Source organism: Orbicella faveolata, unplaced genomic scaffold, assembly GCF_042242905.1.
Source record: "Orbicella faveolata isolate gen_17 unplaced genomic scaffold, um_ofav_v1 contig_36, whole genome shotgun sequence".
NCBI classification, from domain to species: Eukaryota; Metazoa; Cnidaria; class Anthozoa; order Scleractinia; family Merulinidae; genus Orbicella; species Orbicella faveolata.
Genome location: NW_028301565.1, coordinates 10,147,121 through 10,166,557, shown reverse-complemented (window position 1 = coordinate 10,166,557; position 19,437 = coordinate 10,147,121). Strand labels below are relative to the sequence as shown.

General features: G+C 39.8%; 2 protein-coding genes across 4 annotated transcripts; both read right to left on the bottom strand.

The window, feature by feature from the left end:
- Positions 1–46: 46 nt before the first annotated feature.
- Positions 47–12,655, bottom strand: LOC110051631 (uncharacterized). Of its 3 annotated transcripts, none has more exons than XM_089274454.1 (13): positions 12,632–12,655; positions 7,787–7,904; positions 7,146–7,277; positions 6,625–6,835; positions 6,115–6,256; positions 5,530–5,697; positions 4,764–4,941; positions 4,156–4,202; positions 3,791–3,950; positions 3,003–3,083; positions 2,401–2,495; positions 1,903–1,969; positions 47–1,526 (listed from the first exon to the last, which is right to left on the bottom strand). In XM_089274454.1, the coding sequence occupies exons 1-13, from the start codon at positions 12,637–12,639 to the stop codon at positions 1,398–1,400; spliced, it is 1,536 nt and encodes a 511-aa protein (XP_089130580.1). In that variant the 5' UTR covers positions 12,640–12,655; the 3' UTR covers positions 47–1,397. The 3 variants fall into 3 exon arrangements, with proteins under 3 accessions (XP_089130580.1, XP_020613341.1, XP_020613342.1); XM_020757682.2 differs by lacking the exon at positions 12,632–12,655 and adding an exon at positions 9,792–10,002; XM_020757683.2 differs by lacking the exon at positions 12,632–12,655 and adding an exon at positions 8,547–9,610.
- Positions 12,656–13,947: 1,292 nt separating this feature from the next.
- Positions 13,948–17,926, bottom strand: LOC110051638 (palmitoyltransferase ZDHHC12-A-like). The gene is made up of 4 exons (XM_020757689.2): positions 17,406–17,926; positions 17,163–17,317; positions 16,011–16,300; positions 13,948–15,402 (listed from the first exon to the last, which is right to left on the bottom strand). Exons 1-4 carry the CDS (start codon positions 17,554–17,556, stop codon positions 15,090–15,092), a joined length of 909 nt encoding a protein of 302 aa, XP_020613348.2. The 5' UTR covers positions 17,557–17,926; the 3' UTR covers positions 13,948–15,089.
- Between the last annotated feature and the right edge of the window lie 1,511 nt (positions 17,927–19,437).

Genomic DNA, 19,437 nt, shown 5'->3' with positions numbered 1-19,437 from the left:
TGATTACAATATAGGAACCTAAATTTAGATTGCGCAATATAAAACATCCGTAAAAATGCGTTGTTTATTAATAAGCTTCTAGACCGTGCAATATACAAAACCATCAAGAAAATAAGTCGTTTACATGTATTAAACGTAGTTCAATCTTCAAAGTTATATTAAGATCATATTAGTTTGTAATACGGGTAAAAGGCAGCTCAAGCTCCTATTCACAGAAGTTTTCCTCTCTTGTCTTTACCGAAAGAACGAATAAAATGTTACAGAAGATAAATTATAGTAACCATATACTTACTCTTAAATAAACCGACCCAAACAAGAATGATTGCTATTTAACCTATACAAAGGCGTTTTAAAAATAATAATTAAAAAATAAAACGAGAGGCGACAAACGATTGACATATACACAGGCAGGTAAATGCAAGTTGGGTCCAGGTTTGAACCATGAACTAAATACTTTTTGTGGCATTAGGTTCTTTAAACGGAGTACATAAAATATACTTACGTAAGAGTAAACAAGGAGAAAAATACCTTCCAATAGAAATAGTAAAACGATTATAAATTTCAAAAAAATACATTTTTGTTTTTTGCTGTTTTTAAAACTTTTTGTTAAGCGTTCTCTACAAAAGTAAGAGTTTGTCCTCTCTGCTGTTCTGTTCTTGGTTAAGGGCCGACAAGAACAATCAGAATCAACAGGGTAGCAAAAATAACCAAGCTTATCATTCATGAAGGACAGAAATGCGTTAATCGGCAACAGTCGAAATTATCTTCTTATTAACGAAGTATCAAAATAATTAATAATATCAGGAAAATAACACGTGCACGTACATTTGATCGTATTGTGTTGAAACAAAACTCAAGTCTAGGCTACATGTCGTACACAGACTATTAAACTCCAACTGGGAACAGTCATTCACAATGAACTAACCCGCCAATGATTCTACTGCAGATTGCACTCCGAATACGTAATTAAACATGTTTACAAAGGAGATGGTGAAAAATATGCTCTTCTTGGGCGAACAACTGTAAACACAAAAAAGAAAACAATGCACACACTATCCTTTGAAAAAGAGAGAATTCCAAATTATCCTTTAGTGCCCTCGTAAGTATTTTAACTTAATTTGAAAAAAATACTAAATTTAGGTAATGCTTTCACGAATCTTTTTCGATGTTTTTCACGCTTATCGACCGTGCTTTCAGTAGATACCCTTGATAATACAAGGAGTACGATGGTGTCAAATAACATATTCTTTGCTTGAACACATGGCTTGTATCCAATACGAGTACTGAGAGAGTAGGAGTCGATTCAAATCATGGATTTTCCATCGATCTACAACTTTCCACGCTCTGACTACAGCAGAATCAGTTATGAAAACTTGAAGATGAGGGCCAGTGATTTGTCAAACCGGGCAGGCACCCTGTTCATCTGGTTCTTCCACAGGACACTCTTTATCGGCCGGATCAGGAACATCGTTCGTCTCGTCTTCGCTACTGGAGCTATCAGGTTGATCAGGTAGTAACAGCTCTTCCTGAGAAACGGAATGCGAAAGCACTCGTGTTGAACAATGACAGGAGAGACCATTAAGCAAATAAATGCCTATGAACTAATGAAACCGATGAAGCTCTCTAAATTCGTACTGGACTCCGACCTCAGTGACAAATACATACAAACCAATGCATATAGAGGGTGTAACTCACACCATATATACAAACCACCCCGGACAAAAAAACAGTCATTTGGTTTATACCTGCAGGTGTGACAGCGGGAGATCAGAGCTTAAAGCTCTTCTAAGGAAACTATCAGAGAGTTCATCCGGGCTTTGGCAAAGGATTGTTACAACGAGGAAAATATCAAAAATATCACAAATCCACACAAGAAGTGTGTGTGTTTTATTTAAATGATACCTTATCTCGAGTGTACTTGAAGTATTTCAGCCGAATGGGTTCATCCGGATTTCCATAACGCACAAGTCTGAAAAAAAAAAATGAATAAATGAACGAATGATTGAATGAAGAGAAACCTGGCCTCCAATGGATTATTTGACTTTAAATATGGAAGATGAAACCCGCCGTCATAATAAATATTACCAAGAATGCATGCTATTTCATATAATGCATATAGACGGTGTAACAAACACCATATACACCGCACGAGCCTAAAGAAACAAAAATACTTAAGTGCGAGTCGCCAGTAGGCTGCGTGCAGACGTGCTACTATTCCAAGGAGACAGTACATGCCTACACGCTAGCGAAGTTATGACAAATTGGGAGATTCTAGGAATAGCACCTATTTTGGTTCTACTGAACAAATATCTGCAAATGAAGGTATTGGCCGTTACACAGGCTCTTTACAAAAGCCAGTCGTACTTTTAGGTAGAACTTATACACCAAGATAGCTCTTACGATTTATCAGTCCAATAGGGTTTCTCTTCCAAACTCCAGTCGCAGAACATGATCAAGTAAAGAACAAAACACTTGATTGTCACATATCCGACGTTCTGAAAAGAAATACCAGAAAGTGATTGTAAATTAGCAATGTGCCTGCTTACAGTAGAAAAAAAACCCAAGTGGGTCGAGGATTGTATTGGCTTGGTAAGGTACAGGTGAACGAATGCTAGCTGCACTAAAACACTCGTGTGCTTTCTTATTTTTATGAACAATCAAAGAATAGCTTAAACAGCCCAGAATGCACCATGGCGCAATCATGGCAATTTCGAAAACTCCGTCAAGGAGAGTTGACAGGAATAGGCCATTTCCGAGTGGCCTTTTACCTCTGTGTCAAAACGAGTCTTCGCGCGAAACCATTCTTATGAAAATGAGTTCCGCCTATAGGTTCATTTTCAAGCAAATCAAACTTATTTTCATAAGAAAGGTTTTACGCGAAGACTTGTTTTGAAACAGAGGAACAAGGTATCTCTGAAATGGCCTATTCTGTTCGACATCAACTGGTACTTATTCCCCTGCTCGGATATATATCTGACCATGCGCGTCACTTCGTCACTCACCGTTCCAGTGCATTTGTGGTTCTCTGGAGAAGGTGGGTCTGATAATGGACCGTGAGTACAGATCAGCTTGGCTTTAAGGCCCTAGAAAAGAAAATGCATGCCTTCAGCCCTTTTAACCTGCACTGATCTAGCAGAGCCCTGGCTTCGGGCTTTGCGCTGTGCTGTTGGACAAGATACTTCACTCACATAGTGCCTGTCACTAATGGCTATTGGTCAACTGTTAGGGGAACCTGATAGACTCCTGTTGGTAGCTTGACGTTGTGAATAAATAAGGTTCAAGTGACAGTTGAGAATTGGTCAAACTTTAACTGCATCTAAGCTGCGAAATAACGTGTTTTTTAAACTGATATCTGCACAAAGATGCAAAGATCCGCACAATTTGCCGATGGCTGTGAAATTGACTGCAATTTTAACTTAGACCCTAAAAATTGCCGACAAGGTAATTGATAACTGAGATTACACCACACCCCACTTAGAACCTCTCTGCCCTTGATGGACTAGCCCATCAAGGGTGAATAGCAAAACACTTATGGTACCTTAATGCTACGAGGTAAAGTGGAGTTAAGTACTGCCATGGTTAAGCGGACTTGAAAACAGACTTGACTACTCAGTTTGACTTAGTTAAAAACATAGAATAAATAAATTCTAAATCAGACTTAATAGAGGACTTGCATGGCTTACTTTACCACTAGTGTCAAAGGCAGTATTACCAATAGCAACTCGAAATCTTGACTGAGATTATTAATTTTTAAAAGCGAAGCGTGTGAAGTGACTACTGAGTCACTAACCTTGGCGTTAAATCTGGAAGGATCAAATTCATCCACGTCCTTGCAGCCAGGGACACCAAACACTTTACGATCTCTCTGCGCTAGATGACAGCTGCCAACCATTTTTTGTCCCTTTTCAATTTTGTAAATTCCAGAGTTGGCTTTCATGTAGAAACCCTTCCTGTCGTCACAAGCAAAGAAAAACATCAGCAATGTAATGCATCCGTACCTATCTGGGTTACAAGAATATTAACCCAAATGGCAAGACTCCAGGATTGCTTGTTCCTGGAGGTTTGCTAACATTTGCGCGATGTTGTGATGTGGTGCTTTTGATTTGTGTCTCAGTGCCTTAATCTATACTATCGATGCAGCTTTCGTCGGCTTACCTGGCTGCTCCAAAATATAACGCGACTGGAGGATACATCCTCAGAACCTAGGACAGAAAAATCACAACTTAGCTACATGTACTACAGAATACTTTGCTCGAAGGACACCCCGCAACTACAAAGAAGATCCTCCTTCTGAATCCCAAGCTCTAAGTAAGAAATGCTTCGCCTTCTGATGAATCTACTTGTGCAGAGGATGAACTTCCCTCTCTTGTTTTACCATCAAAAACAAATGTCAAATCCCTTTTGAATGATTTTAATTTAGCCACGCGGGGTTCTTCGATTCTACAGTTATTAATAATTAGCAACTCTGAAATCTTTCGTAGCTATTAGTACGTAAAGTGCTTGCACGCGTATTTCTGCGCCTTTCTCGAGCAATGGTCTCTTGTTCATTACGCCACTGTAAAAAGGCTTTTATAACGAAAAAACGACGAATTCACCAGAATTAGTTACAAAGGCTTTTAACTTTTCGTAAAGAGCGATTTAAGAAATGTCCGACCTTTTTCCTTATCTAACTGTGAGAGACAAGAAAAAAGTATTCTGAAATTGTTCAGAAATCCAGCAATAGCTTTTGAAACAAAGAATGTTTCAGTACTACACAAACGTACCTCACAAACTAAGTTATCCAGTTTTTTCATTTTGTGGAGTGTCTTAAGATTCAGTCCAATCGGTCCCAGGCATTCTCTGATCTCCTTCTTTATTTCTGTACGCTCCTCGCACGACATGATGGACAGGCGAGCAGCTGCTGACCGCATGGCGGCTCCAGTACCAGGGGCGGCATTGAAGCTGCAAAGAGATCAAAGACGCGTTGATGGACAGAACACAATAAGTCCTTCAGAAAACATTATGTCCTTCAAATGACTAAATAGCCCCTAAAGGATTTTGCGGGCTTTTCAGTTTCAAGTTGAAGGACCGGGAAAAACACGAAAACGCAAGCTAGAGGAGGGAAAAAGTAAAGCAATGTCCTACGAAGTTTGGCAAAACTAAAGGAACCTGTAAATAGTTTCCACTATAAGTGGTTTCTGTTTTCGTTACTTTTCCTTCCTTGGCCTGGGCGTAAAGATGTTTCTTTTTTTCCTCGTTATCCTCTTCAACTTTTACTTGCTGACAAAATTTAGGCCACTCTATTACATCGACTAGCTCTAAACGGTGTGTTCAAAGCGATAGATAAACATATTGAGGATTACAAATAGGTGCAGTGGAATATGCGAGGTAGTCACTGAGACATTGAATTGGGTCTATATATCAAATTGACAAAAAATAAGCAGACCCGCCGACAAAAATCTAAATTTAACGGCTAAACAATAATAACCGAAGATCAGTAAAATGGAATACTTGTATGTCGAACTATTGTGTACAAAAATTGAATCTTACTTTAACATCCAAAGAATTTCTAGTACTGCCTCTTCTTCAGTTAGACCTTGGTTGGCGGCCTCCTTAAAGATCGGGTCGACATCTGGAGCATTTGCGATGGCATCTTTCAAGTGGTTAAATGCGTGTAGCGCTTTCTTGTATTTCCCAGTAGGTCTTCCGAAACACGTCCTGTGAACATGGTTACATTAAATTCTACTTTTAAAGGAGCATTCACGACAGCCAACTTAACTAAGTATCAAAAAGTATCAAACTACATCAAGATCCAAGGTCATTCTTGTGATTTATTTTCTTAAAATCGGCCTTGAGTTCTCCTTTAAAGCAACATTTCAGCGAGATTTGGATTGCCTTTGTATTGACATAGTTTTGAATACAGTTTTGAAATAGCAAAAACCGGTCATATTTAGGTTATTGGGAATGATTACCCAATACTTAGCCATTTATCTACTAGCGACTTAGTCATAGACAAATTCTTCCGCTGCGTCTTTAATTAATCTTCTTGCAAGGTTATATGTAGCCTGGCTATGCGTTAAGACTGAACCACAACTACTGTATGTAGTCCTGAAAATTTCCTCTCAGTCAACTTACTTTTCTTCCTTGAGAACTTCAAATCGCCACTGTAAAAAACTGTGTCCACTCAGCCTTATCCCCAGCATGGTTTCACTTAACACGTCCATGGCAAGATGAAGGATTCTCTCTTCCCATTCCTCTTGGCTAGGGCTACCCTGACCTGTGACAACAAAATATTGACTGAACAGCACGAAACAAACTTGAGAAAAAGACTCATTCTCTAGCATGAAATGCCCACCCTTTGATTGTTGAGAAGTGGCAGATGAAGAAAACTTCCAATAGATGTATGAAAAGTGAACATCAGCGCAAGATCAACATGAAAAATCCTGGCCATTCCAAAGACTGGGGAAAGTAACCCTTAGAACCATATCGCCAATTATTAACGCTTTTCAATCTACTTACAATTGGTGAGGTAAGGAACCATTGCTGCAGATGTTACTGTGCAAGAGTTTAAATGATCCTTTAAATCCGTAAAACGGATAAAGATTTAAGGGATTAAGGGTATTTTCCATATTTCAGCAAGCTTACCTTCCTTGAAGTTCCATTTGATGAGATGTTCTGGGACAATGTCCATGATGTTGGGTATAAGTCGACCCATTCTTAGCATGTTCTGACAAACTGCGATCAAGAACGACTTTTGCTGTCTATGTCTTTCGCCATTTTCAAACATGGAAGGTACATGGTCCCCCAGGAGGTTGTGATTGAACCGAAAATTGCCAAATCCTTTTTCCTTTTCTACCTATGAAGGAAGAAGTTGCACAATTCTATTAATGATACTAAAAACTACAAAAACTAAAAGTATTAAAGAAATAGAGGACATTACGTGGCCGCTTGGTGATACGAAATTTCTCTACGAGCGTTGAAACGTATTTCACACGTTAGCGCAAAGTGTCACTAAGTGGTAGTTTGGGAGAGGTTTTACTATCAGTAATTTGGCTGCCAGGGAATACTTTGGGACTCAGTTCTAAGTTCAAATGGTCCGCCGGAGGGAGGGTAACTTAGGTAGGTACAGTTGCATTTCTCAGTCACTGCGAATGAAAGCATCTTACCAATCTTGGGTTGAAGATGCACTGTATTCCCTCGTAATCTGTTATGGCCACAAAAGGTGCACCAAAAAAGCTACATTTGAACACGCTACTTCCAAGGTTTTCCATACGCTTCTGGAAGAAATGATGTCCTTTCTGTCAACATAAACAAAATCAGGCGTTAGTGATATACGACTCTCTTTTTTAGCCCTGGTCACAACGAAACGGGCAGCCACAATGACTAACTACGACTTTGCAGTATTTGCTGTTTTGTTTTGTTTTGCGATGTTAAATGCGGTGTTCCGTGACCCGCAATTTCAACTTTAAAAAAGTCCTCATGTGCACCACCGTAAACGGTTTTTGTGCATAACCTATTCGATTTCTGTGTACCAAGGCAATCATTAGACTTGCCACAAGTCGACCGTTTCTTAAACCTTGACTTACTTATCTCGAGCGACGAGCTTAATCTTCGAGCGACGAAATCGCGAGGGCGAGCGCGGGCGACGTAAGTCGCGAGAGGTCGACCTTTCCAAGGGCGAAACTAACAATGGAAATATCATTGGAAATGACTTTTAGAAAGTCTAGGCAATTATATAATGTTTTGTAAATTCCAACACGATCATGCATTTTGACATGAGAAGAACTCCGACTACATTTGAACTCACCGTGACCAGCTCGACAATTTGGGGTACTCTACCACTGAAGGATCCTGGGATAGGTTGTGGGTCTGGTTCTCCATCTCCATCGCGGTCTTCCTTCCGGTAGGCGTACAACACACGCTGGCTGCATTTGAAACAAACAATATACCATCAAGTGACGTGCAAGAGCGCTCCTCGAATGCAACAACATTTGACGGTTTCACGAATTCAGAGGCGATACACAACATCATTGCGATCACACACAATAATTAATGCTACCATCATCATATCGTCATGTTATCGTAATCATTAGCATCATTACCGCCGCGCCGTAGTCGATATCACGGTAACTGCCATCATTACAACCACCTTCACTGTCATCATCATCGATAAAGTCGTCGTCGTCATCGTCGCCAGTGTGGTCACCACTGATCATTGATTAATTTTTTTGTGTGTTTATTATGTGATCATGCTAATACTGAGAAAAAAGATGACTTGGTTTTACAGGCCACACATTTGATGATCTCGTTCATCATTATGGACTAGAATATCCATGTCATTATCCTCGGGAACGAAGAAAGAACATACCTTGTTGCTTCATATACGCAACTTGTCAGTTGCGGCATTAGTCAACAAATAAAGGTATTGTATGCTCGGTAAATATCAAAGATAGCAGAGACTTGATATTGCATGGTGCCAGCCTCTTGTAACGTACATTCTCTAACAGGAAAAGACGAATAATCATGAAGATGAAAGCGTATGAAAATGACCGTGTTTGAGACGTTACCTTCAATCAAACTTAACGCCATTAGTGGAACTGCGTCGAATAGCTGAGCAGCTTCAAAAATTCCATTGTGTACCGATTATGTTGATCTTCGTGATCAAACTGATCAAAGAGCAGTCTTACTTCAAACAAGACCCTGAGTTTTGTTTCTGGTTTGTGTATCAGTGTCACCGTAAATGTTCAAAACGTCATTTGTCATTAGCAAATTAAAGGTGGAAATCAAACCCTCTAATTACCCCGCTGAGAGATTAATAACAGAAAACGTGGCTACGCTCGACCTCCACCAGTCGAAAGCTATGGCTCTCTGAGCAAACTACCATGTTTTTCCTGACCCGTCGTCCCTAGATACTGTTACGGAGACGATGAAATACAATAACACACCATGACATGGTTGACGGTATTAAGGTCTATTACGACCAGCCATTCAAATTCTAATTGACTTCGGCGAAAGTCACATGGAATATGCAGATAGCCGCTTTCACTATTGAACATTTTATACATGATGCCGATCCACGTAGCAGAAACGCCACGTGTTGTTGTTTCGAGAATTGAGTAGCCATGATGTGTGAGGTCAAGGCTATACGTGACTGTCTTGGAATGGCTTTGCATACCATCCACCTCTCGGAAACCAAAATCCAAATATTATTGGTGATTGTAGGGATTCCTTAAATCTCTTTAAGATCGCGCTTGCTACTCAAACTACATGACATATGGATCAGTGGAAGGAAAAAAAAAAGAAAGATTGAAAACTGAGCATGCGAACTCGATAACATACTTGGATTAATTAAGCTTATTACGTTATTGTGAACTCGCCGAGGGCAACATGGCTTCGTAATGAAATGGTTCGTCGATTTCGTCAACCGGCTCTTAATCTCCCAGTTATCGTAATGCTTTCAGCCCAAGCCCTTGCTTGAAACACGCTGAACCTGCGGTCGAATTTTGTTTTGATTAATCTTCCCAGGTGGCTGTGTTAACTGTGGGGATAGTTGTTGCTGTAATAACGCATTGTATCAATACGTTTAAATAATGTAAAACGATATTGGTTTACAAGCAAGTTTTGACCTAATGTTATTTGCCGTTTGTCTAAGGCCACATGCATGTCAAAAAGTGTGATTTCGGTTTTATAAGAAGCCTACACGTTTGGCGCTTATTCTACGTGTACAGTGTGATGGAATGAAACGTTACGTTCAATTTATCTTTTAACCTTACTAGCTGTTGTGTTGTCACGCCAACAGCGTTTTTACTCACCTTGAAAGTCCGCGTTTCAGCCACTTCCCCTCGTTGCGAGAGGAAGGGGTTACTTTGGCCCGTGATTTCTCCAACCTGGCTGATTATTCCCGCACGATGAAGACCGTCTTTGTTTAAGAGTTACGTTCTCTACCAAGCATATCAACAAACTACCTAAACCCTCGAGGTAAATTATTCATGAAATTCCCAAGCGCCGCTGAACGAACACGCAAATAACCCAGGCAAATAACAATGACGTCATAGTGGGCGAGAGAACCGCGAGTTCCGTGGGCGGCAGGATATTGCGTTTACTGGACTGTGAAATTTATTTACACGTCTTGATGATTGCCATGGATATATATTTGTCTTTATTTGATCTTGCTTAATATTGTTTGGGTTGATAAAACCTAGCCTGCCCCCTCCTTTGACTTTTAGCGCCTTCATCGCAGTCTAGATAAAACCGCTCTGCACAGTTGTATGAAAGAGCAGAACATTTGACAGTTCTACCAGTTTCAAAATACCACATTTACATGTAAGGGTCTGCATGCACAAGTGCTACAAAGTGTAAATATTGTCTCATGATTTATTTTTTTTCTTTTTCTTTTGATTTATGGTCGGACAAACTGATATTCTTTTTGTTGTCATTATTTTACCAGTCTGACGGTACGTATTTTGGTGGCTTTATGAAATTTTTGCTTGTGTTAGAGTTCTCCGCTTAGTTCTTAGGCTACTTCTGCCTCTAGAGTTCTACTACCTGATTAGCGAATGGACACGCACTTAAATACCATACGTATTTAAGTCGGTAGCTTTGTGTGGGCCACATGGGACGAACTGACCATGGCGGATTAAACACACTTTTAGAATATCAACCCAAACACCAATTTACGCGACTTTCAGAACTACAAAGTTTTTGAAACAATCAATAGAAATCAAAGTTTAGAGAACAAGAAGCCTAAACAGGACCTTTGTGGGAGATTCAGACCAAGGCCAGTAGACAAACCCAAACATGACCATCGATAGGTTTTGTTCGGAACTTAAGTACTCTTGATAAACTGAGATGGACAACTTGAAGTCATAAAACTCACTTTGTGGGCAGGCAGGCCCTAAAATTACAGGAGGACTAACCTGGGCTGACTACAAATGATAAACTATCGGTGGTCACATATCAAATACTTTTTTGATCTTAATTTATAACTCTTGATCCCTGAAGATTACATTATTAAAAAGAGCATAAATTAAACGTTGATTGACGCCAACTGAACCAACGAGGGAAACAAAATGCAAAATAGCACTGACCGCAGCTGTCGAATAGTAGAACTTTTTTAGCTACCGTTTCAACTGGCAATTTCTATAGGAGCTTTCATTTTGCTTCGCTGGGACCTGTGTACCGGATGTTTCCTTTTAAGTGAGTTTTGACTGATTCACATGTATCATAACACGAGCTGAACTAACTCTTAGCCGGTTAACAGTCCCAATGTGAGAGTGAAACGTGTACATCCTCAGCCTGATAATTTACGATGGAGTTTAATAAGATATTATAATTCGGCAGACAGATGATTATTATGATATTTCTCAGTTTTAAACATTGATAGCAACGGCAGTTCAACAAACAGCCCGCGGGATTAAAAGCTGGCCCTGGTTTATAGTGAGAGAGAATCTAGGTCTTGTAGTCAGTTAATGTAGGCTATTTGGGAAACTTTAAACGCCGATCGAGGCTAGGGGTGATCTTTTTATACACTCAACGCATTTACAAGTGCTGCGGGAAGGGACAGATAATTTGATTTTTTTTTTTTTGACAAATTTTAAGTGCCACTTCATCCCGAACGAACACAGTAGTAAACTTTGTTACGAGCAAAATAAGAAAAAGAAGAATTTTTTTTGGTCTCGGTTGTAGCTAATACTAGGTTACTGGAAAAAGTTTCGACTTGAAAACCCAAAATTCTCCGCCTTGGTGTAAATCTTGAAGGCAAGGAAGGATATTTGGCGACAGTACCCTTCGACTAGTGGGTACTTTCTGAGACTACGTAGCTTAGGAACCGCATTGATTATAAAAATTCAGCTTTAAGGGGTATTTTTCGCGCTGTTTCGCAGGTTTTTTGTTTGTTTGTTTGTTTGTTTGTTTTTGTTTTTGTTTTTTTGAAATTAACGAAAACTTCAGTATAGAACTTTCCACCTGATATCTGAGAAAACATTTTTTGGAAACAAACTGACAGCTTGGCTAGCTGCCCTTCAAAGGTTTTGAAGTCCTTGCGCGATAAATTAATTTTAAAAAGTAGACTGGGGGTGAGAGGTGACTCAAACCCCATTTACACGCGCTAAAAAATCGGCACCGTGCCCAAACAATTTCGGCTCGGCACTACCCATTTACACGGTCAAACTGACATTCACTAATCATGCTAATATTGCGTTGAAGTACCCTGAGAGCACCCAAGGGAATAGTAGATATATTACAAGGGATGACTCAGACAAGTTCAAATAGTCGTTGTACAATATAGAGTACTCTGCCACAGGTGATAGAGATCTTATTTTTCTTTCTCGGGAACAGACGCGGCGACCAGAGGCGAAAAATAAGACCAGGGTTTTGTTTCCTCGCCACTGACCGCCGGCTTGGCCTCGAGAAAAAAACCCTCTGGGGCCCTGGGGGAATTTTGAGGCAAATTCATTTACGACACTTTTTATATGATGAGCCGATGTTAATGAATTTTACCTCTTGAGGTGGCTGATTTTGAACTAAAGACCTAAAATCAGGGGTGCCGATTTCATAAGGTACTTCCCTTAGTTCTTGTCACTGAAGAGAATCATAAACTCAAAAGCGATCCCGTCTGCGGTATAGATGAAGCGATTGAGTTTCGAAAACTTACCTTTCCATGACTTTCTGGCCGATTAAAGCAGTGTTTATCTTGTTTGAAATTCTGAAAGCTGCTCACAGTACAGCATGCACAACACAGCACAGCCGTCTCACATTGCCATGTTGACTTTGACCTGGCCACAAGGTCCTATTAATGATAAATCCTAAGATCGACGAGATCAAACCGAGCTTACTTAATTCTTGGGATTATTCGTTCTGCTTCACTAGTTGTGACGGAACTGGCTGAAGGAATCTTAAACGCCGGCAGCTTGGGTACCAGCCACAAAACGGCGTGGTCTGGGACAAAATTGTATTCTATTTGGTCGGGCTCATTAGGTTAGAAACCAGGTCAAGAGGCATACAATCAACAGGCATACAATTCATGGTAGGCCACCCATATAGTCTACCTGCAGTTTGCTTTTATATTCTGCCGTTTGCTTGCGGTTAGCATTTATATACTGTGTTTGGTTGCGGTTAGCATTTATGTACTGCTGTTTGTTTGTAATTAGCATTTATTCAGTGCTGTTTGCTGGACTGCGCTTAGCATTTAACGGGTGATGGGGAAGGCGACTATATGTGTCCTACCATGAAGTTCTTGCCAATCAAGACCGCATAAGGGGCATGCTCACCCCAGCAGGCATTTCAATGGAGACGGTTAACCTGCGATCAGGCGTTCTTTTTTTTTTTCTATTTTTCTTTCTTTCTTTTTTTTTTTTTCCTAAAAAAAGAACGCCTGATCACAGGTTATGGAGGGGCCCCAATTCAAGGGATGGACCAAAGAGGGGGGGGGGGGGGGGGGGTAAATACGGGTGTGCAAATCTGCCGATCTGTACCTTTTTTTCGCCAAATCCGTCGGTCCGCCAAAACTTCAACGGCAAACTGGTAAATGTGAATGCCATTGTTAATTTCGCACAAATAGTAAAGAGGGCAGCATGCTTGATGACCGCAATTCCAATAACAGTCTCACACCTGAATTTAATGAGCTTCGTTCGAAAAAGAAATAATCTGGATGACCTCATTAGCATACCGACCAAGGCTCAAGAAAGATCTTTGATCCATATTTCGTTTAGGAACATCAAGACAGGCACTATCCGGAATCCGCGCCAAAATTCACAGCTGATCCACGATCCACTGTGTTTTCAAAATCCGCGAATCCGCTCGATTTACCGCAAAAATCCAAAATCCGTGCGCATTTTAAGGCCAAATCCGTCAATCCGAAAACCTATTCACCCCCCTCGCCAAAGGATGGACCCGTGCAGCATTACTTTAATACTGTTGTCAAAACGGCATTATTGGTTTTAATGCGGGCATACATATTTTTTTAAACCATTTATCAAGGTCATGATTTCTTTATTGCGATTGCAACTCCAAGAAATTTCATACTCAGAAGTAAGGAACAACTCTCACAACCCTCGCACAGGAAAAAATGTCACGCGACAGAACATAATGTCACACATGACATAACACTAACGTGACATGCATTTTTTCTCTTTAAACTACTAATTATATATCATACATAACTTAGTCTTTTATAACAATTAATAGAGATCTGTTGTACATGGTATTTCAGCCATTTATAAATTCAACACTGTAGTCAGTAACAACATTTCACTGGGAACGAGTATCCAACAGCACACGTCTTATTGTCGCATTACATCCTCTATGTTCCAATATTTCAACAAATTAAGTATGTTATTCTCTCTAGAGCCACTGACTTAATTTATGTACAAGCTGTAAATCATTCTTATGACATGTAGCCAAGCTTCCCCTAATGGGGAACAACTACGATTTTGAAAAATTATGGTGGCAAAATAAGAAGAATTTTTATGTCATACTTTCCAAACATACACTTGTAGTTAGTTAGTCTCCTCTAATGACTATAATCCAAATCAGAAATAGGATAAATACTAGTCAGTAAAAGAAACTTGGTGTTACCTAGCAACATCTCTAATGTAAACTATATATGTTATAAGAGCACAAACCAAGGAGAGTGACAAATGATGGCCTCTAAACTATACTAACCAGAATACTAATAGTTTTCAGTCTTTTGGAAAAGTCTTCAGATGTGGTCCCCTGCAACGTGAGATGTAATGTAGGCACAGCCATAAATATGGAACTCAGGATTGCATAACCCTGTACAGCAGACTAATTAATAATAGACTGTAGATATATTATCTTAATCAATTATACAAATTGAGCATGGTTATTTTATATACTATACATGTAGGTACAGAAAATCTAACTTTCTGAAAAACAAGACTCAAAATTTTCCAGCTGCCAAGCTGGCTCTCTTTTGACCATGTGGAGGAATGAGCATGGGAAACAAATTTGGGTACAAAAATCTCATGCTACAATCAACTCAGAGTACTAATTCACAAGCACCCCATTGGCAAAACGTCAATTTGGAAAAATAAAACGTTTTTAAATTACATTGTACAGAAATAAACCTAATGTATACTAAGTGGTAGTTTCTAGGCCCATCGATCTCTCTGTCGCAGCAAAACTTCCCACTTTTGAACTCGACATCGGCACAAGAAGCTGTACACATTACAGAACACTCCTTGATCAAAGGGATTCACATCCTCACTGAGGGTCTTTAGATAAGAAATTCTTGAGCGGGACATGTACTCCCAAGTAGTCTGAGCTGTAAACATCAAATAAGAATGACAACAAAACAGAAGAAAAACTACGAGAAAAGTGAGACACAGGACAAACATTGCAAAAATGAGGAAACCATTGGCAAGGAACCATGCCAGCCAGGCTTTCTTGTATACAAAAGCATACCTAAAAAACAGAAAACTTTATTTAATTTATTGAAAATCCTTACATATTTAAGCCAACATAATTTTACAGTAACCAGCCATCACATGCACTTTAATCAAACTAAATAATGGGAGTAAAAGGGACCTGAGAGAGGTAGGGAGGGATAGAAGGCCGGAGGAAGGTACTCAGGAGGCGGCTAGCAAGGAGGGACAGGGGGATGGAGGGAGGTTTGTTAGGAGGGAGGCAAGGATAAAGGGAGAGAGGGAGGGAGGAAGGGAAAGATGGAGGGAGAGTAATGGATGACTTAAAATTACAAAGTCATGGTATAACAAACTTAAAACTACACACATGACCTTTTAAACTTCTACATTATGCAAAGTTAAAATCTCTAAGTTTAGGAAACATCTCACATTGATGACAAAGACATAGTGACAAAGGCCAAATAATAACACAGCAGCCATTTTGGTAGAACAGAAAAGACACGTTATCAGTTCATGTATTATACAAGTAAATATATGAAAGACCACATAAATTTGTTCATGTATTATAATAACATTACAGACTGTATATAGTTATTAGATTAATAATTTTTAATGAAATTAGAAGTAGCAATGGCAAAGAACTCTCACCAAGTAATTTCAGTGGCCCATGCAATGAGTACACACTGAGTTAGGAGAAAGCACCAAAAGAATCTGTGATTTCTCTCCCCTACACAATTTCCAAGCCATGGACAGTGGTGATCATATCTTCGCACACAGCGACCACAGTCTTCACAGTGCTTAGCTCGCAGTGGCTGCAATATTGCGCAGTATCCACAGCGCCGTAATCTTGCACCACCTAGAGGTGGTGTAGCCAATATTTTACAGGATTCTTCTGCATCCTCCCCATCTGATTGGCTTTCTGAATCTTGCTCTGTTTTCTACAGAGAGTTACAGGATTGCCATTAGCAAAGAGGTAAAGTTGCATCTTACAGCCAATGGTGTTTATTTCTTAAGCAGATTAACTTTTGCCAGGCCAGAGGGAAAGCTGCTTTAATTTTTTGTTCCATAACATGGTGCTATTTCCAGCATTGAAAAAGACACACTGTGATGATATTTACTCATTCTGACTTGTGGTCACATTATCTACAGTACCAATCAAATTTATGCTGACAATCTCCAAAATTAGTCCTGAGGTCCGACATTCTAGTTAAAAGTGTTGAGGCACTTGAGAGTTGCTTCCCTGCACATCTGGGACCCCAGAATGCAACATGCCTGCTTCTTTCTCTCAGGCCATAAAAAAGTAACTTGCCAACCTACTATCAAATTTACATCTGACTGGCAAAGTTAATCTGAATCACAAATTACAGCTTTCCATTTATTTTGTTGTTTCTCTGTGATTCAGGGAATTTTTCCTTTGCCTTTTTAATAAAAACAACTACATTACTAATCACATTACATTGTGTACTTCAACCTGATGAGGTTTCCCCATTCCGTGTGCTATAGGGCCAGAAAACTTCACAGCTGATTACCAAAATGTTTTTGAAACCAGACAGAAAAGCAAAAAAATGGATTTGTGAATGTAGAAAAATTGGGAATTGGTCTTTGACCGTATAAAAATTGATCATTGGTAAACCAAATGAAAGGAGTCCTCCTTCGAGATAACTACCGAGCAAACTGAAATCAAACTTGAGTTTATTTATTTGGTATAAATAATTCATCTCCATCACCTGAATTCAACAACTTAAGCTCAGAAGCTTATAAATGCTCATGTTGACTCACGTCAAGGGAGATCAATCTTACCTCAAACGTAACCATTATACTTTTTTCGTCGCTTATTTCTGCAAATCCAGGATCCATACAACTTGCCACAAAGTAGAAAATAAATCCAATGAAGCAAAGCGACAAAAAAGCTGCGACATAGAACCAGTTCCCGTTGAAACAAGCTCGTCTAAGTTCTGAAACACAAGCTTATGTCGTCAAAATCCTGGCTTTAAAATACGAATCAAGAAATTACTAAGACATAAAGATCGTCATCTGCGTTACCTGTATCTTTAAGGACTAAAATAAGGACGATTCCTGTTGTTAAAGATACGTGAAATATGCGAGAAAGAACTCGTTCATGACAGTTCTTCGCCTCCATCTTGGTTTTTTTTTTTTTGGTATACGGTCCTTGTCTCGTATCGCGGGCTCGCATCCTTTGTATCGATTATCGGCTGATGATGTCTCCTGACTTCTCGCAGGACTAAAGTTCGACCCGATACCTGGACGGGGGTGTTGGAGGGGGCTGGTAGGATTTAAATTATTTAGTTTTTAAAGTTTGCTAAGCAAAATATGGCCTATATGCATATATGTAGGTCTCTTCCAGTAAGGTCCTCAGCCCTTTCCTCATGAGAAGGGAAAATGTGAGCGGGTCCCGGGTCGGAAAAAAACCTTCCAAACGATTCCCACGTCACAATGATCATCGGCTCACGTTATTTTTTTCTCTGATCTTCTCTGCGTGGGGTGTTCTCTTGGCCCGTTCGTGAAGTTAAGCATTTCCCCGTCTGAATTTCAAACCTTTTCATGTCGCCTTGCATTGGTCTGTGGCCTAAGAACCAAACAGGCGGAAGCCGTGTTTTAAAAGGACAGAGCGACACTACACATGCCTACATAACACTGACAGTTTAGCTTTCCTCCACCAAACTGGCACAGAAGGAGAACAGCATTAGAAATGCTAGTTTAACTGAATTACACTTCCAATTTTTATTAGACTACGAGTAGTCCCTCTTTCGCTTAGATTAAGCGAAAGAGGGACAACTCGTAGTCTATTTTTTATATACGAACGTCTAATTTTGGAGCTGAGGCTGAACGTTCTCATATTTTTCTTTTGCGATTTGAGGCTGAAAATAATCTTTAATAGTGGTATACAAGGACAACTACGCATTTTTTATCTCGCATCTCGCATTTTGTTATCTCGCATCTCGCATTTTGTCATCTCGCATCTCGCATTTTTTTATGTCGCATCTTGCATTTTTTTAATGTCGCATCTCGCATTTTTTTATGTCGCATCTTGCATTTTTTATGGCGCATCTCGCATGTCGCATCTCGCATTTTCGTCTCAAACTCACTGTAATATGTTCGAAATTCATCTAAAATTATGTCGCATCTCGCATGTCTTTTACAAGTTTCCGTACTTTTGTGCTGTGACTGATCAGATAATGGGTTAATTTTGGTGAGAGGCGAAACGTGAGACCTATTTCAAGACTTGTATTTGCAGTGTATTTGTTATGCAAATCAATCTCAGCAGGTAGTTAAACTTGGAAACAATAGCACAAAATACAACGAAATTAGTCAATAAACTGATCATTGTGGATAACAATGGCGACGTAAAGCAGGTGTGCTAACCACTAGTGCCATCTGACGGTATCTTCCAATTTTATAACTATCTTTTTTAACGACAGCTGACAAGACCAAACTCCGAGTCAGTTGGAGTTCTGTGAAGTCCAACGATCCTTTCTACAACTTGAACAAAAGTATTGTAATTGTTCCAGTAAATATTTTGACTGAAAAAGCAAACTGTAGGAGAAGTCAATTAAACACTTGCATCAGCTCAGACAGTTAAACTACTGAATCTGCCGTCATACAAGCATGTGTCACGTTTAAAAGAGTGTTCAGCAAATGTATGTCGCCGGCTTTGGTAACTTTCCTAACAATTGTTTCCTTCTCGAGCCACAAGCTTTTTCATGATGTGCTCTCACGGTCTCTCGTGAAGGACGCCGTAGGACTATTATAAGGGGTATCGAATGGTCCCATTCAATTTAAAAGTGCTCGCAAAATTTCGCCTGTGCAAAAATTGCTCGCAAAAATGAGATGAGTGCTCGCTGAGTTTTTACAACTGTGTGCATACCCGGATTCTGGAGTCTGGTAGCTTTTAGCTTCTTCTCGTAGTGTGTTCACAACGTCAGGTTACTGAAGCTTTAGATCTCCTTGAGCGTCCACCCATTGCCTTACCTGAAGTTACGCGATGTAATTTCAAACAAGACATAATTGGCTGTAAGCTGCTGGGATTACATTTGGCTGAACCCCCGGGGGGGGG

What these genes read in the sequence shown, in the direction of transcription:
- LOC110051631 (XM_089274454.1), bottom strand. An exon ending in AAATTGTCGAGCTGGTCACG is followed by an intron (nt 7,278 to 7,786) that starts GTGAGTTCAAAT and finishes TTATGTTGACAG; the next exon opens with AAAGGACATCATTTCTTCCA. An exon ending in GCATCTTCAACCCAAGATTG is followed by an intron (nt 6,836 to 7,145) that starts GTAAGATGCTTT and finishes CTTCCTTCATAG; the next exon opens with GTAGAAAAGGAAAAAGGATT.
- LOC110051638 (XM_020757689.2), bottom strand. Translation starts at nt 17,556, where the DNA reads ATGCGAGCCCGCGATACGAGACAAGGACCGTATACCAAAAAAAAAAAA. An exon ending in TTTAGTCCTTAAAGATACAG is followed by an intron (nt 17,318 to 17,405) that starts GTAACGCAGATG and finishes CTTGTGTTTCAG; the next exon opens with AACTTAGACGAGCTTGTTTC. An exon ending in TGGGCCACTGAAATTACTTG is followed by an intron (nt 15,403 to 16,010) that starts GTGAGAGTTCTT and finishes TCTGTTTTTTAG; the next exon opens with GTATGCTTTTGTATACAAGA.